The 15,895-nt window shown below is 40.0% G+C and overlaps 1 protein-coding gene across 2 annotated transcripts in view; it reads left to right on the top strand.

Annotated features, from left to right (window-relative positions):
• Positions 1-14,599, top strand: part of SPSB4 (splA/ryanodine receptor domain and SOCS box containing 4) — an 80,860-nt gene extending 66,261 nt beyond the window's left edge. For both annotated transcript variants that reach the window (XM_038145690.1, XM_038145689.1), the window contains exon 3: positions 14,050-14,599. In XM_038145690.1, the coding sequence (XP_038001618.1) occupies positions 14,050-14,177 (128 nt within the window). In that variant the 3' untranslated portion in view covers positions 14,178-14,599. The remainder of the gene's footprint in view (positions 1-14,049) is intronic.
• Positions 14,600-15,895: the final 1,296 nt, after the last annotated feature.

The following is a 15,895-nucleotide window of genomic DNA, read 5'->3' as shown; positions in this document are numbered from 1 at the left end:
GTCGTCACGGCTACCTGTCAGCCAAAAACAATTTTGGTGTTGACCTGTCTACGTGGTGATGTTTGCCTTCATTTTCTCTGAGCTGCAGCTTTGGCCTGGATAGACAGTGGAAAAGAAATGCCAAACTCTGCAATGGGTTTTCAGGAAGGAAGCAGGCAGTAGCTATTTAGAACAGCACTATGTCTGTAGGGAGCCATCAGCATCTAAGGGGACACTAGGCATTGGGATCCTAGGGAAGACAGAAATTCGTGTAGGCTTGCCCTGAAGTACTTTAAATATTTTGTTACTACTGATAAATCCCCTCTCCTTTCCCCCTCTGGTGCACTTGTCCTAAGAGGAACCAGGAGTCCTGAGTATGGTTGGAATTCTGGTGGGGAGTGGCACAGTTTAATTCAGGGAGGAACTGTATCCCTGCTGCCAAGAGCATGGCAACAAGCTGGATCTTTCATCAAAACTGGGTAAAGCCCATAAGGAAAAATGTACATAAAATTAATTGAGCTTTGCATACTTTGGGAATAATCTTTGGAACCAGCAAAATTTTGAGACCTTTCCTATCAGTGGTAATTGCTAAATCCATATGGATCATCCTAGGCCTGAATTTGATGAAATTACAAGTATCATGCACAATTGGCTTGTAAAATAATATGGGATGCTTCTAAGAGAGAAGTGGATGAAATGTTTTTTGTTGGGAATGTGTTCACATGATGCTGGAAGGTTACAAACACAATGTGCCCAGTCCTGGTCCACACTGGAAATCTGCTTGGAAGGGCTGTGGTCTCGTGTTGCTGCAGGGTGAGAGCTGTTTTTCTCTGAGACCCTCAGGCAGTGATACAAGTTGCTCTCTATGGAGTTTGCTTCTGTCCAGGCATAAAAGTTCTTGTTTAAAGCTGAATGGGAGAGGGGACCAGGAGTTTTGAAGAATTGTCATTTGGCTTTGTTGTTTTAAAGGGGAGAATGTCCTGGAAGGTCAGTTTTAATTGATGTTACCTGCCAGCAAGAGGCAGTGAGCAAAAATATACACTCCTGCTTTTGTCTTTGGAAGATACTTCAGGAAAGGAAAAAAATTAAAACATTGCCCTTTTTACTAATCTGGAAAGTTACCTGAGAGACAGTGAAATGCATATTTCAATTGCTACCAAGATTCCAAATATCCAAAGCCCAGAATTGTGGTTTTATGTCAGTAAATGAAAATTACAGGATATGTGATAAAAATATTTTATTCAGAATGTGAAATTCATGACATCAGCATTCAAATAAGTCAAGCAGAGATGATAAAAGCAATGCACTGAACAGAAACACAGAGAAAGGAAAGTCTTTATATTTCCTTTATTCATTGGCATTTTAACACTGATCTTGGTGTGGTGCTGGCCACTCCCAAATTGCTTTTGTCTTTGTCCACTAGGAATCTCCTGCTCTCTCAACTTTCCCAGGCAGGGAGTCAGTCAGCAGGAGGAAGCATGCCCTGCCTCCCTGGGAATGTCTGCAGTGGAAAGCAGGAGGGACAGGCTGTGGAGGGCTCCACGTCTGCCCTCTGTCACTGCAGCACACGCAGAGCTGCATTTTGAGTTCCCAGGGAGGTATCTGGGTGGTCACTGCCCTTCTTTCCTCATTACCTTTTGAGCTGGAAGGTGCTTGGAAGGATAAAGTCAGCCCAGTTCTCTTTCCTCTGGTGCCCCTTTGGTTTTGCTGCTGTCTCCCAGCTCTGAAGGAAAGTATCTTCCTTCTTGTGTTAGTCCTTCTTATTGAAGAATTTATTTCTGATTTTTGAAAGGACAAGGAGATGCAAACCGGGTCTCAGCACTCTGGGAATAGTGTTTTTCCCCTTACTGCTGGACTGCAGTCTGCTTTGGGGTTGTGGGTTTGATTCTCTGTATGGTTGAATAAGATGTAAAACAAGCACGAGGTCTTGGTCTCTCCTCCTGGGGTAAAAGCAAATCCAAAGTAAACAACAAACTAATGCCATGGGTTTAGAGGATGGGTTTGGAATGCTCCCCAGGAAGTCTGCTCTGGTTGGCTGTTCCCACCCCTGAGAAGGGTGGTTTTGGAAAGCTCTGTATAGCTTTTTGCTCAGTCATTGTCTACATGATTAACTTAATTAGTTAAGAAATATCCAAGACATCGGAATGGCCTGGGTGTGTTCCTATGCCCGAGGAGCCAGCATTTATCTCAAAACTCTGAGTGCTTGGGAAGAAAAATCCAGTTAATCTTACAGGCAGATTGACTTGGCAATCAGAAAGGACTTGGCAACAGAGATAAAGTGAAATATATATGGATGGGGGACCCCATTTAGCAGTATTTACCCTGGCAAAAATCCCTTTGGCTTTGCTGACAGTGCTGGTAGAGTCAAAAAGGCTGAGTCGCCAGGGAGCAGAAGGAATTCTGTGGGAAGCCTTGCTTTGTGCTCTGTGTAATTCTGAATTGGGAGAGTTGTATTTTGGACTAAGTACCATTTTAAAAAATTTAGGCTTATAATTTAGCATTTCATCTGTTGCACCAATGTCACCTAGATTTTTAGATAAAACAAGTAAAATACTCTGTGCCTGGTGTTTCCAGACTCAGAGTTGCTCTTTTAAACCCCAGTTCACTCAGTGACATTGTTTGAGAGTAGGAGATTAGAAGATAGGGAAGCAGCCAGTTGATAAGACAGAAAATAAGACAAATGGTCTAGCAGGTCAGAAGATTTGACTGAAAAGAGTCAGAATGGAGTTTATATATATACACTATTAAAATTATACATATGTTTATATGTGCCATACAAGCTTAAAGTGGGATTGATATTTGTGTCTCACCTTTTTGGTTTTGTAATCTCATTAAAAAAACCCTAAAAATTAGTGTTCAAAATATGAGGCTGATAGTCAAGGACTCTGTCCAGAATCTATTAAAACATAGTGGAAATTTAGCATCGAATTGATAGTCCTGTACCTGAAAAGAAACTAAAACAGAAGTCCCCACTATTGTTCCCATTGAAGATCTTACTGTGTAAGTTCAAAATTGATATTCCAAACTGTAAATAAAATGTCAAAACCCCCAAAAATGACAAAAACCCATCCCTGTTTTAGGGGCTGGAAATAGCCTCATTGTGTTCAGCAAGCTGTGCTGTCTGCTTGGCACTGTAATGAACCAAGTCATTTATTGTGGGACCTCAGTATGGGCTTGCTTAAACTTACTTACTGTAGAAAACTGTTACCTGCATATTTACCAATGCACAGATCAGAAAATAGACCCTAATGGTGCTAAAACCATGTTGAAAATGGTTTATATTTTGTATTAAATTATTGCCCATCTGCTCAGGTTGTAGAATTCTAGAAATTGGATTTTTTTTTCCTATTATATTAATCACACATACGTGTTAATAGTGAACTGAGTACCTTGAGCTCCTGCCTGAATGCCTTCAGGAATCTGAAAACACAAATATGTAGAAACTGTGATAAGGTTTTTCATACATATTCAGTTTCTTTCATTTTAGTTTTTTATTTGCTATCAACCATATTAGTGGGTGGATGAGATTCCCTTTCCTAAAGAAATCAGGTGTGCAAGTACATGAAAGAGGTGGGGGAATTGCTCAGCTTTGCTTTGTTGTTCCCAGATGCCTTTTTTAATTGCCAGCCTCACAGATTGACTTTGGGACCTGAAATTCTAGATAAATCTTTGTTCATAATAGCTTTCCTGCAGGCCAAATGATGCTTTCATTTACACCTGTGCATCTGCTGCCAGCTGGCAGCTGGGGCAGAGCGAGCTGGAACAGGCTGTTTATGGACAGGGTGTGTTTGCTAATGAATCGGTGAGAAGCAATAACCCCAGAGCACAGCCACAGCACCCAGGGCTTCAGCTGCTCCTGGCTTTCTCCTCTTCTCCTCCTGGTCTTGAATCTGTGGGGTCCTGTGCAGATGGTGGCCCTAAAACCACCAAGGAAGGACCAAGCATGAAGCTTGGGAGATACGTGAGGAGGAGAGGGCTGGGGTTAATGTCACCCACGTCATTCCTTATCCTCCCCTTTGTGCCCGAATTCATTGGAAAGACAAGTGAGCACCCCTGGGGGACAGTCATTGTGTGGAGTTTGGGAGATCCTGAGGAAATGTGTTGGCTGGATCTGGTGTGCTGCAGAGAACAGGGAGAAGTCCTGAGTGGTTACCCTGCAGGCTGAGTTCTCAAAATATATTAAGCAGTGTTGTAGAGGAGTAGGCTGATGGATGGTTGGAGAATGGCAGCAGGTCCATCCCTGCTGTCACCCCCCTTTCAGCCGTTCTGGCCAGAGAAGGCAGCTCAAAGAGAATGGCTCCTGCTGTCCGTGTACCCAGAAGGACCAAGTACAGGCAAGCTTTGCTCAGTGATGCTGCCCTAGAGCTGAAGAAATTCAGTGTGAGAAAAACTCAAGTTAGCTATCAGATTCTAAGAATCCTCTGTGCAATTCCTGGGGGTGTTTCTGTGAGTTTTAGTGTTTGTCTTCATGCTGTATCCCCCTACCCCACATGCGTGGGAACAAGAAAAGCCACTTCAGTGGCAAACCACTCTGTAGCCCACCTACCCTCTCATCTCTCCCATCCCATCACTGGATTTGTGCTGGTGCTTCAGAGGCTTGAGGAGCTGATAACAAATCTCATACAGTGCCTGTAGAATGCATAATTTGGAAGACCTCTTTCCACACTCACATTTCTCAGAAAGTGGGTTTGTAAGATGACAGGGCAGGAGTGCTGATTGTAGGTGGGGCAAAGGGGTGTGATATTTCAGACAAAGCTTTGCCAGCATTGAAAGATGGTAACAAGAGTTTGTAATTGAGAAGAGCTGCACAATGGTGAGTGGAGGCAGCCCTGTGTGCTCTATCTGTGCTATGAGAGTGTATTTGTGTTCAAACTGAACGCTTTAGAAATGTGTTCAGAGAGCATCAGCTGTGTTTGCATGCCAGGAACAATGATGAATCCTAAATTCAGTATGAAAATAATTCAGATCATCTCCAGTACCCATTTACTGCTGGTGAAGATTATGGTGCTTAAGAAAAAAAATCACTTTCAACAAGTCCAAAATATAAATGGTACTAAACTAATGGGATCAAATTCATTATATTGAGCTTAATTGCAACTTCATGGCTCCAGATTTATTCCAATGTAATTCTGTTAATACCAAAACTAGAATAATAAAGTGATGAGTCAGGTTTATTGTTTGTAAATCTCCACTAGAGATCATTAGCTTGTATACAACTGCATTAAAATTTAAATGACATGCTGCTGTAATTTTTTTTGCTTGGTTTGAGAAAATCTGCATATGTTGGAGCCTCTGGGTAATTTAAATTAAAGTAGTTGGAGAAAATGTCATTTAACAATGATATGAGGAATGTAGTCAAATATTAGTTGTCTTAAACAGCTCAGCACAATCTGTACTAATATAAGTAGGTGAGTCATCCCTGTCAATATGGTGAAACTGTGGTGCAAAAAATGCTTTGAATCAATTTAATTGCTAACTAGGGTAAACAACTTTGGTGTAATACTTACACGCACACAGGAAACTATTGTGAGAGGTTCCAGCTGAAGATGGGAGCTGTAAGCAGTGGAAATGTTGATTGAGGGTGTGTTATTTCAGTGTGGTAGTGTGGAGAAATCGTGGTGAGGCTCCAGCATGCTGGGCACAACACAAGAAAAGGTGACAGGGAGTACTTCATTGTCTCACACAATGGATATGTCACACAAAATGGAACAGGTAGAAAAGAGGCAAATGGGAGAAGGGCAGAGGGGGCAGTCAGGCAACCAGGGACTCATTGGGTTCAGCACATAGTGCCAACATTTTGGTTCTTCGCATGCTTCTCATTCATTCTCTTCCCTTTTCCTTCTCCCCCTCTCATCCTTGATTAGCTAACCCCCCCCAAAAAAAAAAAAAAGTATTTAGGAACAGCTGTGAAAATGTACAAGTTTGAATTTTAGGATATTTTAATCAGTATGATTAGGTTTCCCACCAAGACATCTCCTCATCTGCTGTCATGCTATTAAGGCAGAAATGTGTAAATTAATTAAAGGAATTGGAAGACGTTCGCCAAAAATATCTTTGACTTCCTGCTCCCCTTTCCTGAGCAATAAGGACTTGTTCACAGCCGTAAAGGCAGTTACAGGTGTGTACCTGTGTGTGCTATTTTATATGCCCGTTTATGAAGCACATCTCATGAAGAGATAAAATGCAGGGAATTGTTTCAGCATATTTCAGTCAGGATGTTGCTCACAGTGTGCAGGTGCCTGTTGCAATAGTTGTCTGCAGTGATTTGTCCTTGAATCCTGAACTTTCTTTCAACTTTTTCTGTTATTACTTTTTCTATAAATCTGTCCATAACCCCTGAACAACATTGTCTTTGAACTCCAGTGCATCTACTCAGTGAAATTCTCATCCTAGCTTTAATCTTCTCTCACCTTGATATATTTTAACCCCCCTCTTTATGGGCTGGCACACAAGCTGAATTTAATGGTGATAAATGTATTTCTGAGATTAAAAGCTATAAAGTATACATTACAGATTAATCTGAGCCAAGTCTTCATTCTCAACGTGGTAAATTTGAGGAAGGTTGATCAGGGAGGAGCCAAGGAGCCTGTGGTTGGAGCTTAGGCTCATCTCTGATGTCAAGCACATGGTTTTGTTTGTTGGTTTTAAAGAGTGTCTATTAATTTTTAGTGTCTTTGGTACTACAGGACATTTAAATCATCACTGAAGTAACTTGTCCCAATTTACCTTCACATTGTGTTCAAGAGCAAAGCTTGAAATGTGGAAATATCTGAGGGGAGGAGAAGAGCAAACAAATCAAGGCCAGAAAGGAAATCTTTCCAGTCCATCCTCCTTATTTGCATTTGCCTGATGCACATAGGGAACAAATTCACGTGTCCTTTCTCTTTCAGAAGGGAAATGGCCACTGTTTTTGCTTGTGCTCTTTGTCACCATGCAAATTTATCAAGATATTGAAAAACAAGTTTATTACACAGCTTTGCTGCATTTTTAAAAAGCCACTTGTTTCCTGTTAAAATTCTTTATTATCTGACTGTTTTGCAGTTTCTGAATCAGATAGAGTAGTACAATTTAGTAATCTAAACTGTGGAAATAGTGCAGTAAAAAGTTTTAAAATATGAGTTATACCCTTGATTTTGGTGGTGGAAATTGGATTATTATGACGCATATGTATGTTTAAATTAGCAGTTGTAATTCAGAGAAGATTTTCAGGTGAGTTTCCACAGTAAGGTGTGCATGTAGATTTGGCCTGGGCTAGACTTTGTACTGTGCCTGTTATTCAAATGAAATGTGGTGGGTCAGGGCCCTTTTTGGGTGGATCATAAACCTGTCTAGAGGGTGGGAACTATTAGAGACCACAAGGAGCTCCTCAGAGGCGTTGCTGCAGGTGTAGATGTGTATGACTATAAATACAGCTTTCCTACAAATGTACACAGGCAAAAATTACTTTTCTAAGAACACTCCTATAACCAGTATGATAAATGTTTAGGCCTATGCTTAAGCCTACTACATTGAAATCTTTAGGGGGGAATTTTAAGCCTGTGTTGAATTAATTGAATTTAGGCTCTGGTGTTCCTGAGTCAGGATCAGTTGTCTGAGTCTTGTGTGTCTTGTGAAACCTCCCAGGAGATTTCAAACTCTGAATTGCAAAAAAGGCATTACATGGAGCTGTGCATTTGTGCTTAAAGGACAGATTCTTTATCCAACCCATAACAAGAGGCCACTTGTTGCAATAATAAGCAGACAGGACTCAGTTTCTTTATGTAGAAAAGCTTATTTTTTATTCACATAACTTATTTTTATATAGTTTTACAGAGTTTGTGTTTAACTTTGGCTAGTAGTTTTCTTGCCATTTAATTCATTGGTTAAAAGGTGTTTTGTGTGTACATGCTAAGACTTTTTGTTTTACTCAGATGTTTACATTTTTCTTTTCTAGATTCTCATGGGACAGATCTTTTGTTATTACAGGTGTAAATGGTTCTGTTACTAGAATAGCTTGTTGTGTTAACTGCTTTCACTCTTACGATTTTTCACATGGGAAGTTAGCTAGCTGCACTTGGAAGAAGTAACAGGCTTGCTGGTAATTCAGCAGAGCAAAGCTTGATTTTAAAAGGCCTTTCTTTTATAATATCTCTACTTGTATGCAACAGCCACTGGCTTTGGGGCTTGGTTTTGGTTGTTTTCATTCTGTTCTGCTTTTCAACCATTTTCCTCTCAAGAAAGCACAGCTGGAGAGCATTAACTGGAAACAAATGATGTTGCAGAATATCTGCTTGTTCACTGCTGCTTTTTCAGCTTAATTCTGCTAAATGCTGCTTGATTCAGGTTTTGATCTGCCCTTAACTGCATTTAACACTTAAAAGATAAACCTGTAAACGAATTCTCCCTTCCCAGCCCAAGGTATGCAGAGGAGGACTGGGGGGGAGGGTTACCCTTGAGTCCTTCCTCTGTTCAAGCTTTCTCGCCTTCCTTTCTCCCTTTAACATATTAAATTTCAAGTGCTGAATTTTTGTGGGATGCGGGTGAGCTCAAATACAGGGCGGTGTTGGAGGTGTTTTATGTATTTCACCTTCCCCACCATGCCTGCTAAAAGCAAGGGCGGGTGTGGACAGCACAAAGCTTTATTTGTGCTGGCAGACAACTGCTGGAGACAGTGTCCCCTTATCAGCCGTGCCTGATAACACAGAATCTCCCATCTGCCACCCGGGAGCTTTGGAAGACACGGGCTAAAGCTGCCAGCTGCTGGGAAGGGGCTGCCGGTGGGAGGTGGGGGGATGGATAAAGCTGTGACTTTGGGGAAAATGACAGTGCTCTCCTGAAAATCACACCCTGCCCTTTGGGATTGCAGAGTTCTTCAGAGAGGTGACTGCTCTGGATTGCTTGGACCGTGATTTAAATAGGATCTCTAAGGTGCTTCACTGGTTTAGGTGGCAGGGCTTAAAGATACCTGTGGGGAAAATAGATAAGTGTTATCCTTTGTCTGAGCTTCCATTGCTGTTAGGAGATTTATTAGCATTTTTTATGGCTGGTCATAGCCTGTGTTCTTTAATATATTATTTGCAATTTCCTTTCTCTAGATTGTGCCATTTGAGGAACACAACTCAAATTTTCCATCAGTTGCATCAGGGAAGCCATAAATATGTCACAAGGGGTGTATTTATGTACCCTATTATGCCTTGGAAAGAATTTGGCCTGTACTGTGTAAAATTAAAACAATAATTAGGCTTTGACACAAAGGTTGGAAGGAAAACTCCTGGCTTACATATATTTATATGCTTATTGTGCATGATAATTAAATGCTAGTTACAACTTTCTGCATACTCTAAATCACCCTAATGGAAGCACTTAGGCCACATTACCTCTTAGCAGGTGTGTTAATAACTGGAGGAAGGATGAAAATTGAGGAAAAAATAATTTAACAAAAGCATGCTGCGGTCTGTACAGTGGGCACTTGGTGGGCACTCGGGTGCCCTGGCAGGGGACAGAGGATTGTCCCTCAGATCAGGGAGACATCAGCTGAGTGTTTTGTTTTTTTAAATCTGACTTTAAAACTGCCATTCAGCAATTGTTAACATTAGCATGGATTGCTGAATATAAGTGCTGAATATAAGTTTAAGGTGAAAACTCTTAAAGTATAAGGTAGTTTGGTGTCTTAGGTATGTACATAAAATAACTTCAAAAAATTTTTTTCCTAAGTTCTGTTGGCATCGGTTCTGAAAACTTCCTTTGTCTTTCACCCAGCTTTAATTTTGCTGATTGTGGTTCCCACTCATCTCTGCTTTTATAACACGAGATAAAAATACATTCTTCATAGATTAATGAAAGCCATGAACATGAAGTGCTGTTAGAGCTTTACAAATTTATTTTAAAAAATAATATTGTCATTTGGCAAATAAGTGTTTTCTGCTAAGAGCTGCTCTTTTGTGTGAGCCTTATGTAACGTTGCAGTTAATAACATTTAGTGTTATCAGCTGCTCGATGACTTTATCTCCACTGCAAAAGCCTGTTTGCAGAGAGGAGGCAGCCTTGCTGGAGTGCCAGATTGTTAAATAACTACAGGTTGCCAAAACTAAATGAACTTTGCAGCTGGTAATGATGTGCAAATTGCTCTCAAAAATGTATGTGCACTGGAGGAATGCTCACAAGCACAGGGTTGTGTCTGGTTCTTTGTCTTGGTCCTTAACCGAGCAGTGACACCATTAGAATGACTATATCTATATGTATAATAACACAGTTATTTTGTGTTATTAACAGCTGAATAGTTACTTAATACCTGTTTTAATTAATGTAATTAACCAAATATCTATTAAAGCGAGTTTTAGGTTATTAGCTACTATGTTAAGTAGCCATTTGAGCCATATTGTGGCCCTCTTGGTGAAATGCAGCTCTGGGTAAGAGTGGCTGTGGTTGTGCTGCCCAAGTGTCCCCCTGGGTGTGACTGTAGTGTATGGAAAGGAAGGTTTGCAAATGGGTCTTTTTTTAAACTACTGGTGCCAAAAGGGGAGACACAGGAGTTAAACTCTGACATGTCAATTAAGCGGTATTTTTTAAATTCATTTTTTCTTTTCTTGAGAAATACTTTTCTGTAATGTGGCAGATTTGAGGAGCTACCTTTGGGTGAAGAGGTCTCCGAGTACACTGCAGATGAGGAGGTGGTTGGTTACAGAGTGGTAGGAAGGTGCCTGGGGTTGGCCCAGGCGTGGAGCTGTTGCCCACAGGCTGCAGTTTGTCTCCGGGTGCTGCTGCAGCCCAGAGGAAGCGCTGGGTTTCCTGTGCAAAGCTCGCTCCCTTGCCCTGGAGTGTCTCACCTTGGATTTCTTAGCCTGGTTGAGAATTTAGTACAAAGAGCCATTCTTGTGAATCATGTTTTCTTTGCAATTTTGCATTCCAGCTCAACAATTCACTCCTCTTTTTTTTTTTTCCTAATGGCAAGGACTTTACCGGAGTTCACATAACTTTGGAAAAATGGTTAGTTCAGGCTCTTCTGGGGGCCTTGAATGTTTCAGTTCCAATCCATTGGGGGTTGTTTTAAAAACACAACTCTTGGTACACCTAACAGGCATTAGAATTAGTGGGATGTTCTAACAAAGAGTTAATATCCCTGAATTGAAAAGTTTTTCGAAGGTAAATATTTAAAGGTGTGAAAGAGGCTTTTTCTGTAGCCAAGTTAAATCTAATGATGTATCTTCAGAGTATTCATCTTCCCATCTCTTGCATTATTAGACTGTTCTCAGCAGTATTTCTAAGATCTCAAATGAAAACAGCATTTTGGAAGTATGATTTGAACATTTGAATGTGCTGTGGAGTGTTTTGGGTGCACCGGGTCTGTGTGCGTGTTTCAGCTGGCATGGCAACATCCTCAGGTGGAACCAGTCCTTTCCCCTCTGGAAGGACTGAGTTACTCCTGGCACTTTGATTCCTGCTTTGTGAAATGCATGGTGAAAATGTGAGATGTGGTGAAAGGGGAGTGCCAGCATTAAGGTAAACACCAAGTGGTTAATAATAGTTCTATCAGGTTAGGCTGCCTGAGAATTGTCAGTCTTTAATCTTAGAGTTCTGTCTTTGTCCCATAAACTGTTTCAAAACTAAGATTATTTATTTTTCTGAATTTAATTTTTATTCATTTAGGACTATGCACAGCTACATACGCTTTTAACTTAAAATGCTATTATTACCATTTTTTCTCAAGTTCCTACAGCCAGCACCCCAGAAAACATAATTTTTATTTAGTGTTGTAGGACTAACCTGTTCTGAATTTGTTGTAGGTTTGAACTACTGTCGGGTAGAATAAAAAGAATATAGTTCAATTTTCAAGTTGCAAAAACACATTTAGTATGTGCAATTTAGCAGCTGTTGCAAACACTTGAGGGCATTTTCTTCAGCATTTAAAAATTCCCTGTAGAAGTGAGACAGGAGACATTCATTTAGCATTTCAAGCTTGAAAAATAATTTAACCTTTCCTTAAATTGCGTTTTGAAGTTTGGGATTAGACACTGTGCCTGGCTGCACAGATGGTTACATTTTACATATTCCTTTGTCTAGGAAAAAAAAGAGACCACATGGTCAGTTAATGGCTTTAAACACTCCTAGTCCTCATTTTATATCTTCCTAATGGGACCTCAGAGATTGTGGGAAGATACTCAGAAAATTGTTGTTTATGGTGTAAGGCTTGTAAGATGTGTTGTATTCTGTGTCCCAGAACTCATGAGCTTTTTTTGCTCCTGCTTATTAATCCTGGTTAATGAATTTCACAGTTTCATCCTTTAAGATTTAACATCCATAATTCTGCTGTGGAAAAAAAGGGAAACTAAGATCACCTATGCAGAGAAAATGTTGCTTTATTAATGGAATGTGAGAGCTCTTATTTTGTAATTTTTAATAGGTAAAATTATCAATGGGGTGTATTGTCAAGAAGTAGACTCCATATCAAGTCACTGAAGTGGTTATGAGCTAAAAAAGCTTTTTAGTCTTTCAGAATGCTTTCTAAGCTTTTTTGCTGCCACTTTGGGGAAATATAGTGAACTGTGGACAACACAAATCAAATGTGATGTTGGGATGAATGATGGAAAATCCATTAAGACGGTGGTGTGTCACCAGAGCAGACAATTCTAGCATATAAATCTGGTCCTTAACTGGGTATTTTGTGCTTTGTAATGATTTTTTTCCAAGTAGTTTTAGAAATATCAGGTAACAGATTGATAGATTTAACACAGAATTACAGAATAAAGTCATGGAATGGTCCCTAAAAGGGACCTTAAAGGTCATGTGGTTCCACCCCCCTGCCATGAGGGGACACCTTCCACTAGGCAGTGTGTGTAAATCTGCACGTGGCTCATCCAACTGATCTTGATAAAACCACTGAGTGCTGTACAGTGTTGAGCACTTGTAAGAAATCTGTCAAGTTTATAAAATGTTATCATTGCAATATAGGCACAATACTTTTTTTCCCCTCCATTTGAAAGTGCTAGTAAGGTTTTTAAGGCTACTACTCTTTTATCATGTAAAGAAGAAAAGTTTCCTTTAATCTTTTAAGTTCTTCCCTTTTTAAGCCAGCATGTGCAACAAAATCCATCTGGTTGGAATTCTTAAAGATAGCAGTAACTGGTACAAGACTTCACAGCTCTATTCCAGCTCCCGTGGCAGAAGGATTTCCATTGCCAGCACTGCAGGCACAGAGATGATTCTTGCTACTATGAGGTGGAAATTGTATGATGTTCCTGCAGTTCTGTGCTAGCTTTGCAGGCCAGGATGGGATATAGGGGTGAGATGGTTTGAGATGCTGGGGATCAGAGTTTGGGTCTCCAGTCTAAACTGCTATCAGCGAGGCATTTCTGGCAGATACTTAATTCACTTTGCTTAAATTAAACTTAAGACATCTGAAGATGTTGTTTATATATTTTGGGGGTGTTTGTGTGCATACGTATGGGAACACACACTCTGCCTTCCAGTCAGCAAAATCCTCCTTCACTAATTTATTCACAGAGGAAAAGGTTATGTTTCCTCTAGATTTTGGAGGGTGTTTTGTTTACTTTTTTTCTTCCAAAGGAGTTCCTAGAAAGAAAGGCTAAGAGAGTGTTGCAGGAAAAACACTGCTGGCTGAGAAGCTGGCTTACCCCTAAGTGCCATTTCCAGTTCCTAAGATGCAGAAGGAGCTGGGATGTAAAGGTCAGAAGTTGCCAGTGTAGTTCATGTTAACAGAAAATGATGAATGTTGTGTTACAAACACAGTAGAAACTCCCTGTCTTGTTTGAGATCTGGAAATGTAGTAACTTCTCATGCTTGGTAGAGCAGCCTGAAGAGCGGTTTGGCATTATTGATTTAAACCTCTCAGATAAAGAAGCTCAGTGTGAAACTTTGCAGCCCCTTACTATGGGTGAAATGTAGAAAATTCTGCCTTGGCTTCTATTGATTATCTTAATTGCCTCAAGATACAAAGGTTTTCCCAATACCATTACTATCTTTGGGAGTGGTCGATAGAATACAGAATCTCTGTTCATAAACAAAAAATTGTCTGTAAATGGAGATGCTGAAAAATTAACTCTTTGTTTTCTTTTCTTTCTCCTGTTTTTCCAGCGGAACCCCTGCCTTTAATGGACTTGTGCCGAAGATCAATTCGTTTTGCTCTTGGCAGAGACCGCCTGCATGACATAGAAATTCTACCTTTGCCTCTGTCTCTGAAAAATTATTTACAGTACCAATAAGAAATCTAGAACCCTCTGGCCTCACATTGGACTTCATCAATGCAAATGGCAGAAAATTGTTTACAGCAAAATATAAATCTTTGTGATGGACACTGAAGTGTTATTTAATTTTTAATATATGTATTTTTTTCTGAACCAGTGAAAGCAGATCACTGTGGGGGACTACTAAAGAATGTGAAAACATTGATTTGATTGAGGTTCATGTGTTACCTGTTGCCTTTTGTGTTTACAGTCCTGAAGGCTATAATTCTCATCTCTCATACACTGTTTGGTTTATCTTTGTTGCTTCTGGTAAATGCCAATAGAAAATCTGACCTGCAAGATTCAGTGTCCTACAGGCAGAGAATTTTTCAATATTATGATTTTAATTTTTCTTTCTCTCTCCTACACTTTACCTCAATAAACAAAAATAAATTAGCAAAGGAAAAGTCTTGACAGTAACTTTTGAAAAATATTTAAATCTTGGTATGCAGAGTTGTTCTGCATGTTCAGTGCTCAACCTAATTAGGCCTATAATATCTAAAAGCTCCAGTGTTTAAAAATAAAAAGCAGACTATTGTCTAAAATAAGATAATGTGGTTTAAAAACATGAGAGGAAACAATTTTCAGGGGTGTTTGTGTGCGTACATGTGGGAACACACACACACGGTTTATGTGTCAGATCAGTTCCTGGACTTGGTAACAGTAAGGTGCAGTTCATTGTTTTCAAGACCAAATCTAGTCCCTCCAAAGTTCTGCAGTTTATAACAAAGTGTTCATTGTCCCAAGAATTTAGGATATTCATATTTTAGGAAGCTTGTCACTTTTTTTTTTTAAACAAATTTATAATTTTTATGTGGTATGAACTCTAAGTACTTTGTTTTCTTTTTAATGTATGTGTGGTTATAATGTTTATTTATCTGTTTAGCGTCTGGAGTTCTCATTTAACTGTTTCCCATCTTGGGGTGACTGATTCTGGTTTTTTCCCCAGCTCCATCTGAATTGTATCAGTTTTTCAGGCTCATCCCTTTTTCTTTTAAGATGCTGCTTTCTGTTTATGTTTCTTACATGTTTCAAGTTATCTGCCTGAATCAGTTATCTAGTTTTTAAACTGGAAGTTGTTGTTAGGGCAGAATGTCAAATGTTTAGACTGAGCTGCCTTCAGCATATTTTAATGTGAATTTACTGATGAATGAGGAGAAAATTTCTAATAAAGTCTACTGTCCAAAGTAAAACTCCCATCTCCTTTGATGAAGTGTTAAAACTGCTCATAGCCCAGAGCTGAAGTTCAGTTCCTTGTGCAGCTTTGTAAATGTTTCTGTTTGGCTCTTCTGTGGGATTGCTGCTGTAGGCTCCTGTGTGAGAGACAAGGCAGTGACCTGTCCCATTCTGGATTTATCCCAGTCACCCTGAGTATGGCCATGCTCTTGCTTTCAACACCATTCTGGTCAGATTCCTCTGAACAAAACCTCACTTCAGTGCCAAGCTGTGCTTTGGGACTTGGTGCTTTTGAGGCAGGTTGGAGACTGACTGCTGTGCTGTGATGATCCAGGCAAAACCACTGCCCCACAGATGGCTGCCCTGCTCTCAGTCACCCCTGGGAACAGAATTACAGTTCCAGCTGGAAAAGAGAAATGTGAGATACAAATACACAAGCAAGAGTGGAAGCAACAAGGACAAGGTAACCAGGGATGTCAAAAGTTAAATAACTAATATTTGATTGTCTGGGTTTAACTGTA

Source organism: Motacilla alba, chromosome 9, assembly GCF_015832195.1.
Source record: "Motacilla alba alba isolate MOTALB_02 chromosome 9, Motacilla_alba_V1.0_pri, whole genome shotgun sequence".
In the NCBI taxonomy this organism is placed as follows: domain Eukaryota; kingdom Metazoa; phylum Chordata; class Aves; order Passeriformes; family Motacillidae; genus Motacilla; species Motacilla alba.
This window is presented reverse-complemented; position numbering and strand designations above follow the sequence as displayed.